The following is a 13,638-nucleotide window of genomic DNA, read 5'->3' as shown; positions in this document are numbered from 1 at the left end:
ATTCAACCCTCCGCCGTTGATCTAAAAAATGATTCCGTTGAGTTGGATGGTTATTCGGATTTGCCCGAGTCCTTGGCTCAGTTTATTGTGTCTAGAACTAAACTCTCGGTGGGCCCTATTAAACGCCCGCCGTTTATGTCAAAGAAACAGATCATTTTTGTGAGCGCGGTGGCACTGATTTGGAGTCCGTTTCTTGTAAAGAAGTTAATTTCCGGGAACACAATTTTGCACGAGAAGATCACATGGATGGGCGCAGCAATTTTCGTTTACTTCTTCAGTGTTTCAGGAATGATGTTCAATATAATCAGGAAAATGCCGTTGTTCTTGAGGGACAAACGGGACCCGAGCAAGATGTTATTCTTCTATCATGGGTCAGGGATACAGTTGGGTGTTGAGGGATTTAGTGTTGGTTTCTTGTACACGATTGTAGGGCTCTTGTTAGCCTTTCTGACACACGGGCTGGTTAAAGTGAGGAACAGGTCTCTGCAGAGATGGCTGATGATGTCGATCCTGTTTGTGCTGTTCTGGGCAGTCCAGAAGGTGGTTCTCTTGGGTAATTGGAAATCAGGGTATCGCATTCATGGCTACTGGCCTTCCAGTTGGCGGTGATTCTCATGAAAAGACTCTGTGGACTTTCTGCCTTTAGGTATGAAGACTTGGCCAGCCAGAACATGTAGGAAACATGCACCATGTACAGCGATGAAGACGACTTGAGTGTGCCGAATGTGCGACTTTTCTGTAGTTTCTGATTGGTATTTTCGCCATATCTTCTGTAGTTCTGCATTCATCCACTACATGAGAAGTTCACTTCTCCTGACGAAATTTTGTTATGACAACAGAAATGCGTGGGGATGCCAACAGAACTTTAATAGATTAACATAAATTTTGTTGTGTGGAAATATGACCCGAATGCTACAAAACTCCAGTTCAAGATTTTGGTCCAATTCTGTTTACAAACAGAAATAAAGCCCATTCTGTGTAGCACGCAACATAAAATTATAGAATTGCATTTACAGCCCACATTATTTGGAAGATATATTCGACTAAGAATTGGTCATGAAATCAAGAACGTCTCACTCTGTTCTATTTTGTAGTAATTTTGTGTGGCAACCATCTCAACAAATTTGAAGTTTTGGTCCCATAAAAGGGAAGGGCTCATACTCCGGCCCAGCTAATTCAATAGTGTCCGCGACTTTACATAAATGCATAATATATAAATAAATATATGTATATATGTATGCAAGTCAGTTGGTATTTATTCAGAGTTGATATTACATCATAGTAATTTGAACTTGGTCTGAAAATATCAAACTGATTTACGTGTTCTTAGATTCAAAACCAAAAATAAGCATCACATCACGTATGACCAAATAAATCCAGCCTGCTCCAGCCAATTATAAGTTTTCTTCTTTTTAGCAATTAAAAATTAATTCAACAATCATTATTTACGACAATTGTTTGCTTTCATTCATACCCTTCAGGAACAACATTCTGTTCTTTCAATAGCTTATTTCTATTATTGGAATAAGTTGCAGAAAAGATTTACAAATTTAGGTGTACGTAATCAAAGTTGAATTTATTTAAAGATAAAAGTAAAAAATGAGAAAAAAAGAATAAAAAATTGGGGTATTTTTAGAACATTGTATAAATTAATGAGTAAGAAGTTGTTCATAATTATTAATTTAATTCAACTTACTTTAAGCATTTTAAAAACAAAAATTGCGTATCAAAATGATCATTATTTTCAACTTATTTTAAAACTAAACTAATAAACACTAATTTTAAATGATTGCAAACACCCCCATAACATAACATGATGTTTATAGAGTTAGAATTGTTTCTGGCCTTAAAATGTTTGGTGAGAAGGAACTGAAGGCGGCGGGCATGAGAATCAGCTGTCTGAAAAAGAGCAACAAGTTTCCATTTCGAGTAATATGAAATATAGGGATGCCTCACTGCAACCAACAACTTACAAGAACGTGGTTACAACAATGAAAACTATCCGAACAATATTAGGTTAGGAGTATCTGTGAAGAAAAAGTGCTTAACTGGCAATTATAATTGTGTAGTGATGTATAGGCAGCTGGAATCATCAGTCATGGAGTTTAATGTTGTTTTGTATGATGATGATGATGCATGTTATAGCCATCCACCTATCAATTTTATTTCATTATTTAGAAAAAAAAATCCCATTTGCAGTATTAACAAATTAAGTATTGCGTGTCGGAATGGATGGCCATTAACATGAGTTGAACGAATAACAATTGTATCATGCATATTTCTGACAATTTGGGATCCCCTTACTTCCCCCATTCTTGCCAAATTAAATATTTGAAGTATTACTATACTTTAACAAGTATTATTAGACAGAGATAGAAATTTATGTATTAGTTTATATGTTGGGTTTGTTGGCAATGTTATTATGTGGGCTTGGAGTGGGAAGGCAATGGACCCCCACAGTCGTACAATCAAGATTCAAATGGACCCTAATTTTATTCACTAAATGATCATCACTCCAATAATCATGTTGGAGTTTAATTTAAGTGTAGTCTATTAGTATCAACTCTTTAGGAGTAAAAACAAAATTATATCAGATGACCTTATTTCTCAGGTGATCCAAAAATATTAATTACATCTTCGTGATAATATTAAAATTAACTTTTCGGGATGATCGCTTAACATAGCATCTAAGTAGGATAAATAAGAGGTTTTGATCGTCAACCATTTACCATTTATAAAAAAAAAAAAAAAAAAATCTAATGTACAAAATTACATTAAAAACAACAGAGCGTGTTAAAATAGTGATATTGATTGATCTAATAAATAGTGTAGATAGCCATTATTAATCTTTAAAAAACATATTTCACCTATTTCAACAAAAAGAAAAGATTAAAGAAAAATAAGTTTTTGTATTCGAGATATTTTTAATTAAAAAAACTCGTTTCATCATATTTTTTTTTAGAAAAGATCCAGCTATTAATTTTCATAATAAAAAAACCATTAATATAAAACTTAATAGCTTGACTTTCTAACGGATTTTAGAATTAAATAATTATTACTAATATCATTTTCAAGAATTTTGAGGGTGCTTTCCCGCATCCTACGACCTCCTAATTTGTGCATTTAGACAGGCAAACAGACATTGACGTTAGACCCGACGCGCACCCGTTCCTCCCATCACACTCCTTTAATCCCATTTATTGCCCTTACAACGTTAAACCCCCACTCCTTAAATACCCGACACAAACTATTGACTTCCAACATTGTTTTTATTGATATTATATTAAAAAAAAAATTATTCAAATTAAATCAATTACAAAATAAGTGTATTAATTCAAATCAAGTTTTGTCGAATTAAATTTGTACACTTGCTCTGTAATTTATTATTTTTTCTAAAATATACACCTATTATATAATAAATATATTATACTTGTATTATAATTAATTCATGTGCAGCTAAACCTGATCTGGGTGCTGGTAGTTGACTAGTTTCTAATTGTTATTACTATATTGTAAATGAGTTCCTTGTGAAAATTCTTGTGAGTTTTCCTCTGTTCATGTCCTTCAAATCCACCCCTCACCCCTTTTTTGGGGGGAGATTTTCGTGGTTCTCCAGCTCTTTCTTCCTCTCTCTCTCTTCCTATTGTCCTTCTCGTCTCTCTTGTTCTTTCTCTCTCCTCAAAAGCATTCCCAAACCCACCTGTAGCCCCTCACAATATGTCACCATCACCCATAATCTTCAAGTCTTGAGCAATCCACATTTGTGGTTTTTTCATTTCATGCCCACAACCCCCCCTTTGTTTCTTCTTCTTCCTATGTTTATGTCGAGTTCTTGCTTGTTTCTTGATTCATACAAGAGCTCTTCATTCAATTAGGTTTGCGTGCATGTTTCTTGCAACATATGTTTACCTACAATATGTGAAGTTACATGGAAGTTGCAACGAGGAGGAGAGAAGAACAAGCTTCTTCGTTGGAAAAACTTTCTCCCTGTCTCATCTCAATTCTTCTCTGACAAGGTAAATATGGGCTTCGTATGTTTGGTATTTGAGTAGACAAGAAATGATATATCTTTATGCTTTCTTCTACTACATATCCGTTCTTGATTATAAATGCCGACGCCAAAAAGATAGTATTGTACCATGCACCTTATCTTATATATAGATGTCATTCTCATGAGCTGCGCTGTCAATCTCAGAAAAGCAACCCCACTGTCACCCCGTTTCGAATCTGAAATTCTTTTCTTTACGCTTTTTCAGATTCAGAATTTTACATGAGAAGAAAAGGTTACAGATTGTTAATAGTGCTTCAATGAGTTTGCTTTTGTGATAGGCAAAGGAACATCTTTCGACAAGTTTCTGGTATTGTCTTCTACTTTGTGCTTCATATCCTGGAAGACAACAGTTTCATTGGAGCCGTACCTCGTTCATGTGAACAGCAATGAAAGGGATCTACAAAGGATTCAAATATATGTCTCAAATCTTTGGTAGATGCCTTTGTCTGATCTTGTTTGCAGTCCGTTATGTCCAAATTTTACCAAATACGTTGATGGTTTCTGTTAATTTTGAGGGTTAAGCAGAGAATTCTTGATTCCTTGTAGTTGTGAAGGACCGTGAAATAGAGATTGGATGTCCGACAGATGTTAAGCATGTGGCACATATTGGGTGGGATGGACAATCAGGGAGCGCTCCTACTTGGGTATGTTTGGTCCATATTGTTTTGTATCTTCTCTAATTCTACATACATAATCTTTGTTCAGTTAGGACAAAGTTCTCTTTTTTCCATAGAATCTTCGTTCTTTGACAATTTCGTGTTTTCTTGATGATATGTAGATGAATAATTTCAAGACTGGGCCTGATTTTGCACAAACATCAATTGGTAACTCCGGTTCTGCTCTTTCTCCATGGTCGTCTCAAGGTTTGTTCGTGGCGTCTCTGTTGTCTTCTCCTCTTTCTAGTTTTCGTTTTGTTCTCTTAATTTTTTTGTGATAATAATTTAGTCAATCATAATCAGCTCGTATCCCTTTTATATCTACGTTATTAGTCTATCCCTGAGACAGAATGTTGAGAACAGTTAAGAGGAATTGGAAAAGCATTTGAAGTGCTGGCAAATAGTACATCAAGAATTCAAGAAAGGGACAGTGTGCATGTGCAATATCGATTCAGACAAATCTAAAGCTTTCTCACGGACAGCAATTTTTACTGGAAAATGATAATACGTCCTATGTCGTGTTGTACTCTTTTAAGACATAATTTGTGAGAGAGTAAAAGTTCATAAGATCCTTTGCCTCAAAGCAGGGGAAATTTTGACTGATCTGTCACGAGGTGTTTGCACATTGTCTGGATGTCTGGGGAAATGGGCCTTGAAAAAAGACTGCCTTTGTGAAGCGGTAGACTTGCAGCAGTACCATGAATAAACAAAAGAAAGGAAAGTAAACAATTTAATAGGATTGAAGCCAATTATGAAGCAGAACGTCTCATTAATTGATAAATGTTGCCACTTGATACTAGATTCCACTGCCGAGCATGTATCTGCTGGATTTTTCTTTTGTAAAAGCTTCTGAAATGATCGTATATACATACGAAAGATGCACTTGGATGTTGTTCTATTTTACTATCGGGAGGCTGGTGGCCATGTTTGGAGATTTGATGGGGGCATAAATACCTTCTTATATCTGCATTGGTGTGAGCGTTTGAAAATCTAGGGGTCGTATGCATTTCTTTGATTTGTTTTCTTTGTTTTCCTTACCCAGATTTTGGGGACTCCACACGACAGCAATCCGAAACTGAGATGTTCAAAGACACACCCCCGTCAGACCTTCCTCCTGTCAAGAAGAAGCCAAAACGGAAGAAGTGTAAGCCAGCTCCCTCCTCTCCAACGTCTAATTCCGAATCCACCTCAAGGGCAGCCAGAGCTGCAAAGTCGAAGAGCAAGTTTGTTGAGGAGAATGCAAACCCGACAAACATTGAAGTTGCATAAAAGCAGAAATGGGAAAAGGGAATATCGATCAATGCTTATCAGATTTCATAAAACTCCTCTTATTGTACTTTGGGAAAATCCTATGCAGAAGCCACAAATTGAGTAGATGATGTTGTAGGAAATTTCCATTGTTTAGCTTGGGCACGTTTGCGAATGCTATTGAGGTGATATTTGAAGGGGGGGTTTAGAGATCTAAGGCGAAAAAAAGGTATATCTAATGTTGAAACGTGACGGTGATGAGTGAATCTGAATTTTCTTTCTCTTCTTTTGTTTTCTTAGTTTCCTCCTCGCTCGGAACCGAGATGGGGAGGACCTTGTAAAGATAAAGCTGTTAGTTGTGCTGATGCAAAATTATTGGATTTGGACATATACTAAAGGACAACTGTAGTACTGTTTGTTTTAACCTTTTTATTTATGTTAATTATTGTTTCTAATCCTTGTTTTTCTAGACCTTAAAAATGATATTCTTCTGACTCATTTTCATTATTTTTGCAAAAATGTTGGTACTGTACGTTGACATACAAAATTGTTCCATGAATCATCCTTCCTCTGGGCTCTGGGTATAGATATGCAGCTGTTCTGGTATTTTCTTGCAACATATCTAACATACTTGGAAGTTTCTTATCAAATGGGCAACAAGTATTTCGGTGTTGTTCTAGTCTTACTTTAGCAATGACTAACGTTGTAATATTTTAGAGGCTCTTATGCTCTGATTAGAAGGCTCCACTTGTTCTCTTTTTCTCCATGGAAAGATTACGAGTGAAATAAGCTTCTCTTTATCTGTAGCTATTTCCAAATTCCCTGGATCAAATTTTCAGAAAAATAAACTGAGGTTTACATCTCATGTCGCCAACATTTGTTTTAGCAGAAAGGTAGTTTGTAGTACAGTAGTTGGTAGTTAATCACCCCACCAATTCTGTCGGAGGAAGTTCCACCTGACTCAGTCTTCACTCAATTCACGACTATCTTTTCTAAATCTCAGATGGGTTTTCCGTTCCATCAAACCGACAATGGCTTCTACCCCCACGCTTCCTTTGATCTGAAAATTTCCCATTCAAATATCCACCTCAGTTTATATAACTGACTACTTCATCAAAGGAGGACTTAAAATGGTCTTCATCAGGAAAATGGTGATCTTGTATATCTTCTTGAATATTTTCATAGTATATGTGAGCAGAGCGCAAGATTATGGTAGTGATAACAATGGCGAAGCAGATCCGCCACCAGAAGCAAAGGACTGCAACGGCATCTACATCACGTATAATTTTATGTCACGAACCAGAGAGTATCCGCATTTAAAGAACACGACTGCACAGCCCTGGGCCTTTAAGTCCATGGTCACTATACATGCTGGCCTGTATGAACTCAAAAACTGAGAAATCTTTGTTGACTTTCAGAACAAAGAAATTTTAGTCTCTGCATCTAATGCTGTTACTATAAATGGAGCTGATCTCCGGCTCCTGTCGGAAAGGGAACTGCGCTTTCTGGCTACCCTCAGACAAATTTGAAGATTTCTGTCAATACTGCTGGAGATTTGACCCAAATTTAAGCCGAACTTGAATTATCTGGCACCCAGTTTGGGATTGAGCTGCCGGGATATCCTATGCCCCTGGCTCTCAGGCTTGAAAATGATGGATACAAGTGTCCTGGCCTGAAACGTCGAGGTGAGCAATCATAGGTTTTAGAGAACAAATTCATCGATTTCAGATATTTGCGTTTCTCTCTTAGTTATAATCCTGTCTGTGTGAATTGGCAGCAACCAGAATATACGTTTGCTGTGTGAGAGATTTGAAATTTAAGGCTAAGAATTTGACAACCAAGTATTTCAAACGCAGAAAGGGCGACCTCATCATAAGTTACAATCTTGCAATCATACGATTCTAACTACCTTGCTCAGGTGACCATCGATAACGCTAATCCTATGGGGAGGCTGGATCACTGGAACTTGACTTGGCAGTGGATGACAGGATGAGGGGAGAGTTTATCTCTTCCATGAGAGGCGCATACACCCAAAAGAAAGATGTTAGAGATTGCATCTACGGTGCAGCCGGAAATTACTACCAAGATTTTGATTTCTGTCAAGTGATGAACTGCGAGAAGAATCCCATCCTCCTGAAAGATGGAAATTTTTTTGGGAGTTCTCAATTCACATTACCAATGTGGGCAGATACTAAGAGTTGACGAGACAGAATTCCTGGATCCAAGTGGGCTTCAGGCGACCAGCCTAGCAATCGCTAGTTGGCAAGTCGTCTGCAATATTGCCAAGCCTAAAAGCAGAGAAGCACGATGTTGTATATCTTATTCTGCTTACTACAATGAATCTGTCATTCTGTGCAATACCTGCGCCTGTTCCTGTGGAGATATAAGGAAGTGTAATGCAGATGCACGAGCACTGCTTCTCCCTCCTGAACCACTTCTTGTTCCCTTTGCAAACAGATCAGAGAAGGCCTTGGGCTGGGCAAGAATCAAGCATTTCAAAATTCCAAGCCCATGGCCCTGTCCTGATAATTGTGGGGTTAGCATAAACTGGCATGTAAGTAGTAACTACGGACAAGGTTGGTCGGCCAGGATTGCGGCTTTCAATTGGAAAGAAATGAATTTTGAGGACTGGTTTGTTGCATTTCAATTCAAAAGAGCTGGTGCAGGTTTTCAGAAGGCTTTTTCTTTTAATGGGATGCTGCATGAAGATCTGAACAACACTGTTTTCTTGATGGGCTTGCCAGGTAGTACGTAATGCACCCTGAAACAGATCGGAGGGCACCCAGTAAGCAGCAATCTATGCTGTTGTTTAATAAGATTCATACAGGACACATCACAGAACGTGATGTATTCCCATCGAGGCTGTTTATTTAATAGGGAAGAATGTGCACTTCCAAAGTCAGACGTCTGGCGTTCTCCTGCAAATTTCAAGCTAATTGCCTTCATAATGCGTGGGCTTGTGGATCACAATTCTTCGGGTGTGATCAAATGGTCGTTCCAGTGTGGTCTTGAGTATTTGCAATTGATCCTTCCTGTGATTGGAAAGTGATGCATATTGCAGATGGTGCTTAGGAGAACTGCTATTCTGTCAGACAGCTAGTTCCAAAGACAAATCTATTCCTAGAGCTGGCTTTTTCTCCCAGAAACTGCTTCTTTGGAGCAAGAAGTTTTACTGGCTGTTTCCTTCCAGGAAAGCAAAGTTGAACTAATCGGTAGTCATTAGGTATTTTGGCTAATTTCCTGTCGTCTCTTTACCTCTGTGTAAGAAACAGACGGGAATAACATGCTCCGTCGTTACTACTGAAGGCAACAGCCTGCTAACCACCACAAAAGTTTGTTCAATTTGTCTTTTGCACTTGGATTGTCCCAACAACAAACCAGTAGAAAACACTAGTCATACATAAAATTCTACTATTTGGAGGAAACAAAATTAAATACACATGCAAACTGACCGTCTTCGCCTAATAAGTTAAACCTCTAACATTCTTTCATTGAAATGAACATTTGAAGAGTTGTCTTTTCCATAACTCAAATAAAGATCACCTTGAAACTATCCATCTCTTGGCCTTTTCTTAAGCCTGCAATACTTATTTGATTGCCAATTCGGATAAGGTACTTCTCTGTCAAAACAGGAAAAAGAAAAAAAAATAAAAGAAGTATGACTAGAGCCCTGAAAATATGCTGTTTCGCCACAGCTATTGTCATAGCAACTCTTCTTGCAGCAATATTAATCATCTACCTCACCCTGCTCAAACCTAAAGAGCCCAAAATCACTACTGAGGAAGTCACCTTGAAAAGTTTCAGTGGGCTGCTAAATCCACTTCATCTCAATGTCACACTAGGCATCATTGTCACTGTCGATAATCCTAACTACGGGAGTTTCAAGTACGATAACACTACCGCGTATATAAGTTATCATGGTACACCTGCAGCTGAAGCAGCAATAGAGGAGGACACGATCCCGGCTCGTGGCAAGCACGATATCAGCACAGATGTGTTGGTGATTGTCGACAATTTGGTGACCAATTACTATTTTCAGGAGGAATATGCCTCCGGCTGCCTGAATTTTACGTCGTCAATTACCCTCCACGGCTTAGCCAAGGTGCTGAATTTCTTGAAAATAAAGGCAACAGCATATAGCACATGTGACATCTCTGTTTACTTTCAAACTCAGAATGCATCATCTGTTTGCAGGTCAAAACTTATATACTAATTAACATCTGTTTCCCACAAATTTTATGCCAGTTTATTCATTCATCAAAAAATGTACTCTTGTTATTGGGGCTTTTGTTGTTAGTCTTATTTATAGATTTTCTCCATCTTTAGTAATACCGAATATAACATTATATTGGAAATTTTTTTTTTTTTTTATAGAAAGAGCGATTTATATAATCGTATCAATATCAATAAAATGAGAACACATCAATTTGATCAAACTCCAATTATGATAAACTCACATATAAATATCTATTTCAATCACGATAAATATATTCATGCTGATGGGACTCGAACTTGTAGCATCAAACTTATTTATAAGACTTCAACGTTAAGCTAAGTGATCTATATCAAGATTCAAGAGAAATTAAGCATGTGAAATTTGTAGGTGGTAGGTATGCATCAGCTTCAGCCACTAGATGATTAGGTAAGGCCCGTGAGGAAAATTACACTAGACTTTTTCCAATCCATGGAATTAATTTGTTGATGCAGATGTCATATTCACATTTGATGTAATAATTCCTTTTAATTCGGACCCGAATTTGATGGTAAGAATTAAAGTTTCGTGACCCAATTAAGTTATATTAAATCAGACCAATGAGAAGGCAATTTAAACTAAAGCAGGGATGGGTATAGCAATAGCATATATAGCAGAGAGCATGCAGTGGTAGCTGGGACTGGGAGTAGTACAGTATTAAGGTGGTCGGCTTTATGGTTTTAACCATTCATTACAACACTTTCACCATTCTTTTTCATTTCTTCCCATAATTTAATGTAACCTAATTAAGCTGCCCACCAAACCTGTTCATTTCCTACCTCCCACTCTCACTTCAAATTAAATAAATTAATAAAAGCAAATTATATTGACACTTCTGACATTATGTCGAGTTACTATTATTTTTTGTAAATTTATAAATACTTCCATAAAAAGTTATAGTTGTAATTTCAATTACAACCCCTGTTATCTAATTGCAAGAAATATTTAACGTTAAATTCCAGTATATTTATTATAAATGAATTTTAGGACAATAATAAAAAGAAAAAAGAAAAAGTTTAAGGGTAGGGTAGTGACAAAGCAGGGAGTAGCTTTCAACTGGGCGTACAATAAAGATTGAAAAATCCAAAGCATTTGTGTGCAGTTGGGATGTCAAGGATGGTGGCATTAATGCATGCTTTTCCATTAATATATTAATGTGTTGGGGGTACGTACCTATATAACTATATCATAATAAATTTTACATTGTTTTATTTAATGACCAAAATTAAATTGTTTGACATGCTCACATTAATTATTACACACACACATATATATATATATATTATTTTTAAATTTCTTGAAAGTGATATTACAACCCAAATAACAAAATAAGCAAAGAAAAATACCCATGTTTCCAATCGCTCGATCAACCTAATCGACAATAAAACAAAAATTAATATGTCTCGCATATATTAGTATTATTACTGTTGTTGTGTTTTGCGACTTGAAATAGAAAATTAATTAGCTAAAAGGCCCTACATTATTAATTATGATGAGTTTTATCGCATTGTCTTTACATATATAGTGAGACATTACATTTTAATTGGGGGTCATTTCTTGAATGGTCTTTCAAATTTATTCATTTTTTAAATAAACATGATAATTACATATTATATTTATAGCAATAAACGAACAGATATATGATTCGATCAATGAATTAATAATATAATAAATTCACATTAAGTGAGATGAATACACATCACAATATTCCTCCAGCAATCCTCCAAATACTTGTCATTACATATATACATGTAAGTTATTATTGCAAGAAAAAATAGTTTAATTAACTGAAAACTATATATGAGAATTGTTCATAAATATTGCAATGTTCTTTTGCAGGCGTAGGCAAGTAAGTAATGACTTTTAAGGTTTCGTTATTTATAGGATATTAGAGGCACATGCATGAACTAATTATCCATAATAAATGAATAAATAAATAATATTTCTGCACGGTTTTTCTCTGAATTAGAAAATTAGTAACTTTAGCAAGAGAGGTGGGACCAGACATGGACGAATTAATGGGAAAAGGTGCAACTTAGCCTCCTGTAATATGGTAAATGTGTAAATTATTCCTTTATGAAAAAAAGTAGCAATTTGTCTTCTTGTATTTTTTAAAATGCAGCAATTTACCCCCTGTATTTTTTAAAATTAAGCAATTTATCTCCCTAGATAGGAGGTAAATTGCTTTATTTTTAAAAAGATAAGGAGATAAATTTTTTTTTAATAAAAAGATAATTTACTCATTTACAATATCACAAGAGGATAAAATGCGTTGTATCTACAAATTAAAGTACAATGACATTGACATCGGTTGGTGCGTGCACCGGCACCCCCTTCTCAGTCTCAGTCATCATCGTGAGATGGAAATCACACGCACATCCCTTGTATTAATCCAATCACTGTACGTACCTGCAGTCACTTCTTTTTTTTTTTTTAAATAAAAACATTGTTACATAGGATTTAATATGTAATTTCCTAAAAAAATAAGGAATTTATAATAATTACATCGGTTGATAATTAAGTTAATTAAAATGTCGAGAGATACGGTAATGTAATTAATCTCAATTATGGACCAAAATGTAGTATGTAAAACTGATCAAAAGGTATTATTAAGTTTAGTCAACTTTAAATATTATAAATATATATATATATATATATATATATCAGTAAAACTTATCGTAATTAACGTAAATGGGGTATGATCTAATAATTGTAAACTTATGCATGCAAACATAAATATATATATATATATATATAGTAGTAAAACACGAAAAATGTTATTTGCTCAATGGTCTAAATCTTGTCCCGGTGTGCTTATTAATTTTTGAGTGCAATATCAATATTTGATCACTGTAATTAATTATATATATATATATCTAAATTGTTTAATTAATTATTGGTTTGAAAAACACATTTATACTTTTAAGACAAATGTCAACATGATGAAAATGTACCACAGTGTGAAACTTCTTCGTAAGACAAATTAACAATGTAGACATGCATGCACGTGCGACGACATAAATTAATATATATATATATGATGTGGATGCATGCGGATTAATCAATTCTATAGACTGTAATAATTTTTGCAATTACGGTTGGGGAGGGGTAGAACCAAGTCATTGTTGAGCCCTACCGGTCGACAGGGCTTAACTTCGGTTTGGGTCTATTAAAGTTTTAGATTTAAACTTATCTTGTCTATTAATAAAATTAATAATCAAATTTTACGCAAACGTATTTAAAACACATTTTTTTCGGACATTTTCATTTTTAGTCTCTCTATTGGTTAGAACCACAAGATTTCCACTTAGCCAAGAAAAAAAAATTATCATCTTGTGATTTTCTCAACACCAGTTTATATTAATTTCTTACCAAAATACTTCTTGCTTGTAAATTTCAACCCATCTTCGTTGTCGGAATAATAATTTGTA

The 13,638-nt window shown here is 35.5% G+C and overlaps 3 protein-coding genes and 1 pseudogene across 4 annotated transcripts; all 4 read left to right on the top strand.

The window, feature by feature from the left end:
• On the top strand, positions 7-1,062 carry LOC105175423 (probable dolichyl-diphosphooligosaccharide--protein glycosyltransferase subunit 3B). Its single transcript, XM_011097856.2, has one exon. It carries the CDS (start codon positions 136-138, stop codon positions 607-609), a length of 474 nt encoding a protein of 157 aa, XP_011096158.1. The 5' UTR covers positions 7-135; the 3' UTR covers positions 610-1,062.
• On the top strand, positions 3,554-6,167 carry LOC105175374 (CRIB domain-containing protein RIC10). 2 transcript variants are annotated; one of them, XM_020698253.1, is made up of 5 exons: positions 3,554-4,016; positions 4,257-4,483; positions 4,598-4,695; positions 4,830-4,914; positions 5,750-6,167. In XM_020698253.1, exons 2-5 carry the CDS (start codon positions 4,438-4,440, stop codon positions 5,974-5,976), a joined length of 456 nt encoding a protein of 151 aa, XP_020553912.1. In that variant the 5' UTR covers positions 3,554-4,016; positions 4,257-4,437; the 3' UTR covers positions 5,977-6,167. The 2 variants fall into 2 exon arrangements, with proteins under 2 accessions (XP_020553912.1, XP_011096104.1); XM_011097802.2 differs by having other exon boundaries at positions 3,555-4,016; positions 4,330-4,483.
• LOC105175421 lies at positions 7,086-9,004 on the top strand (annotated as a pseudogene).
• On the top strand, positions 9,614-10,168 carry LOC105175420. The gene has a single exon (XM_011097855.1). The coding sequence runs from the start codon at positions 9,614-9,616 to the stop codon at positions 10,166-10,168; it is 555 nt and encodes a 184-aa protein (XP_011096157.1).

Source organism: Sesamum indicum, linkage group LG12 (genome assembly GCF_000512975.1).
Source record: "Sesamum indicum cultivar Zhongzhi No. 13 linkage group LG12, S_indicum_v1.0, whole genome shotgun sequence".
NCBI lineage: Eukaryota > Viridiplantae > Streptophyta > Magnoliopsida > Lamiales > Pedaliaceae > Sesamum > Sesamum indicum.
The sequence above is the reverse complement of the archived record's forward strand: the minus strand, read 5'-3'. Positions and strand labels throughout refer to the sequence as shown.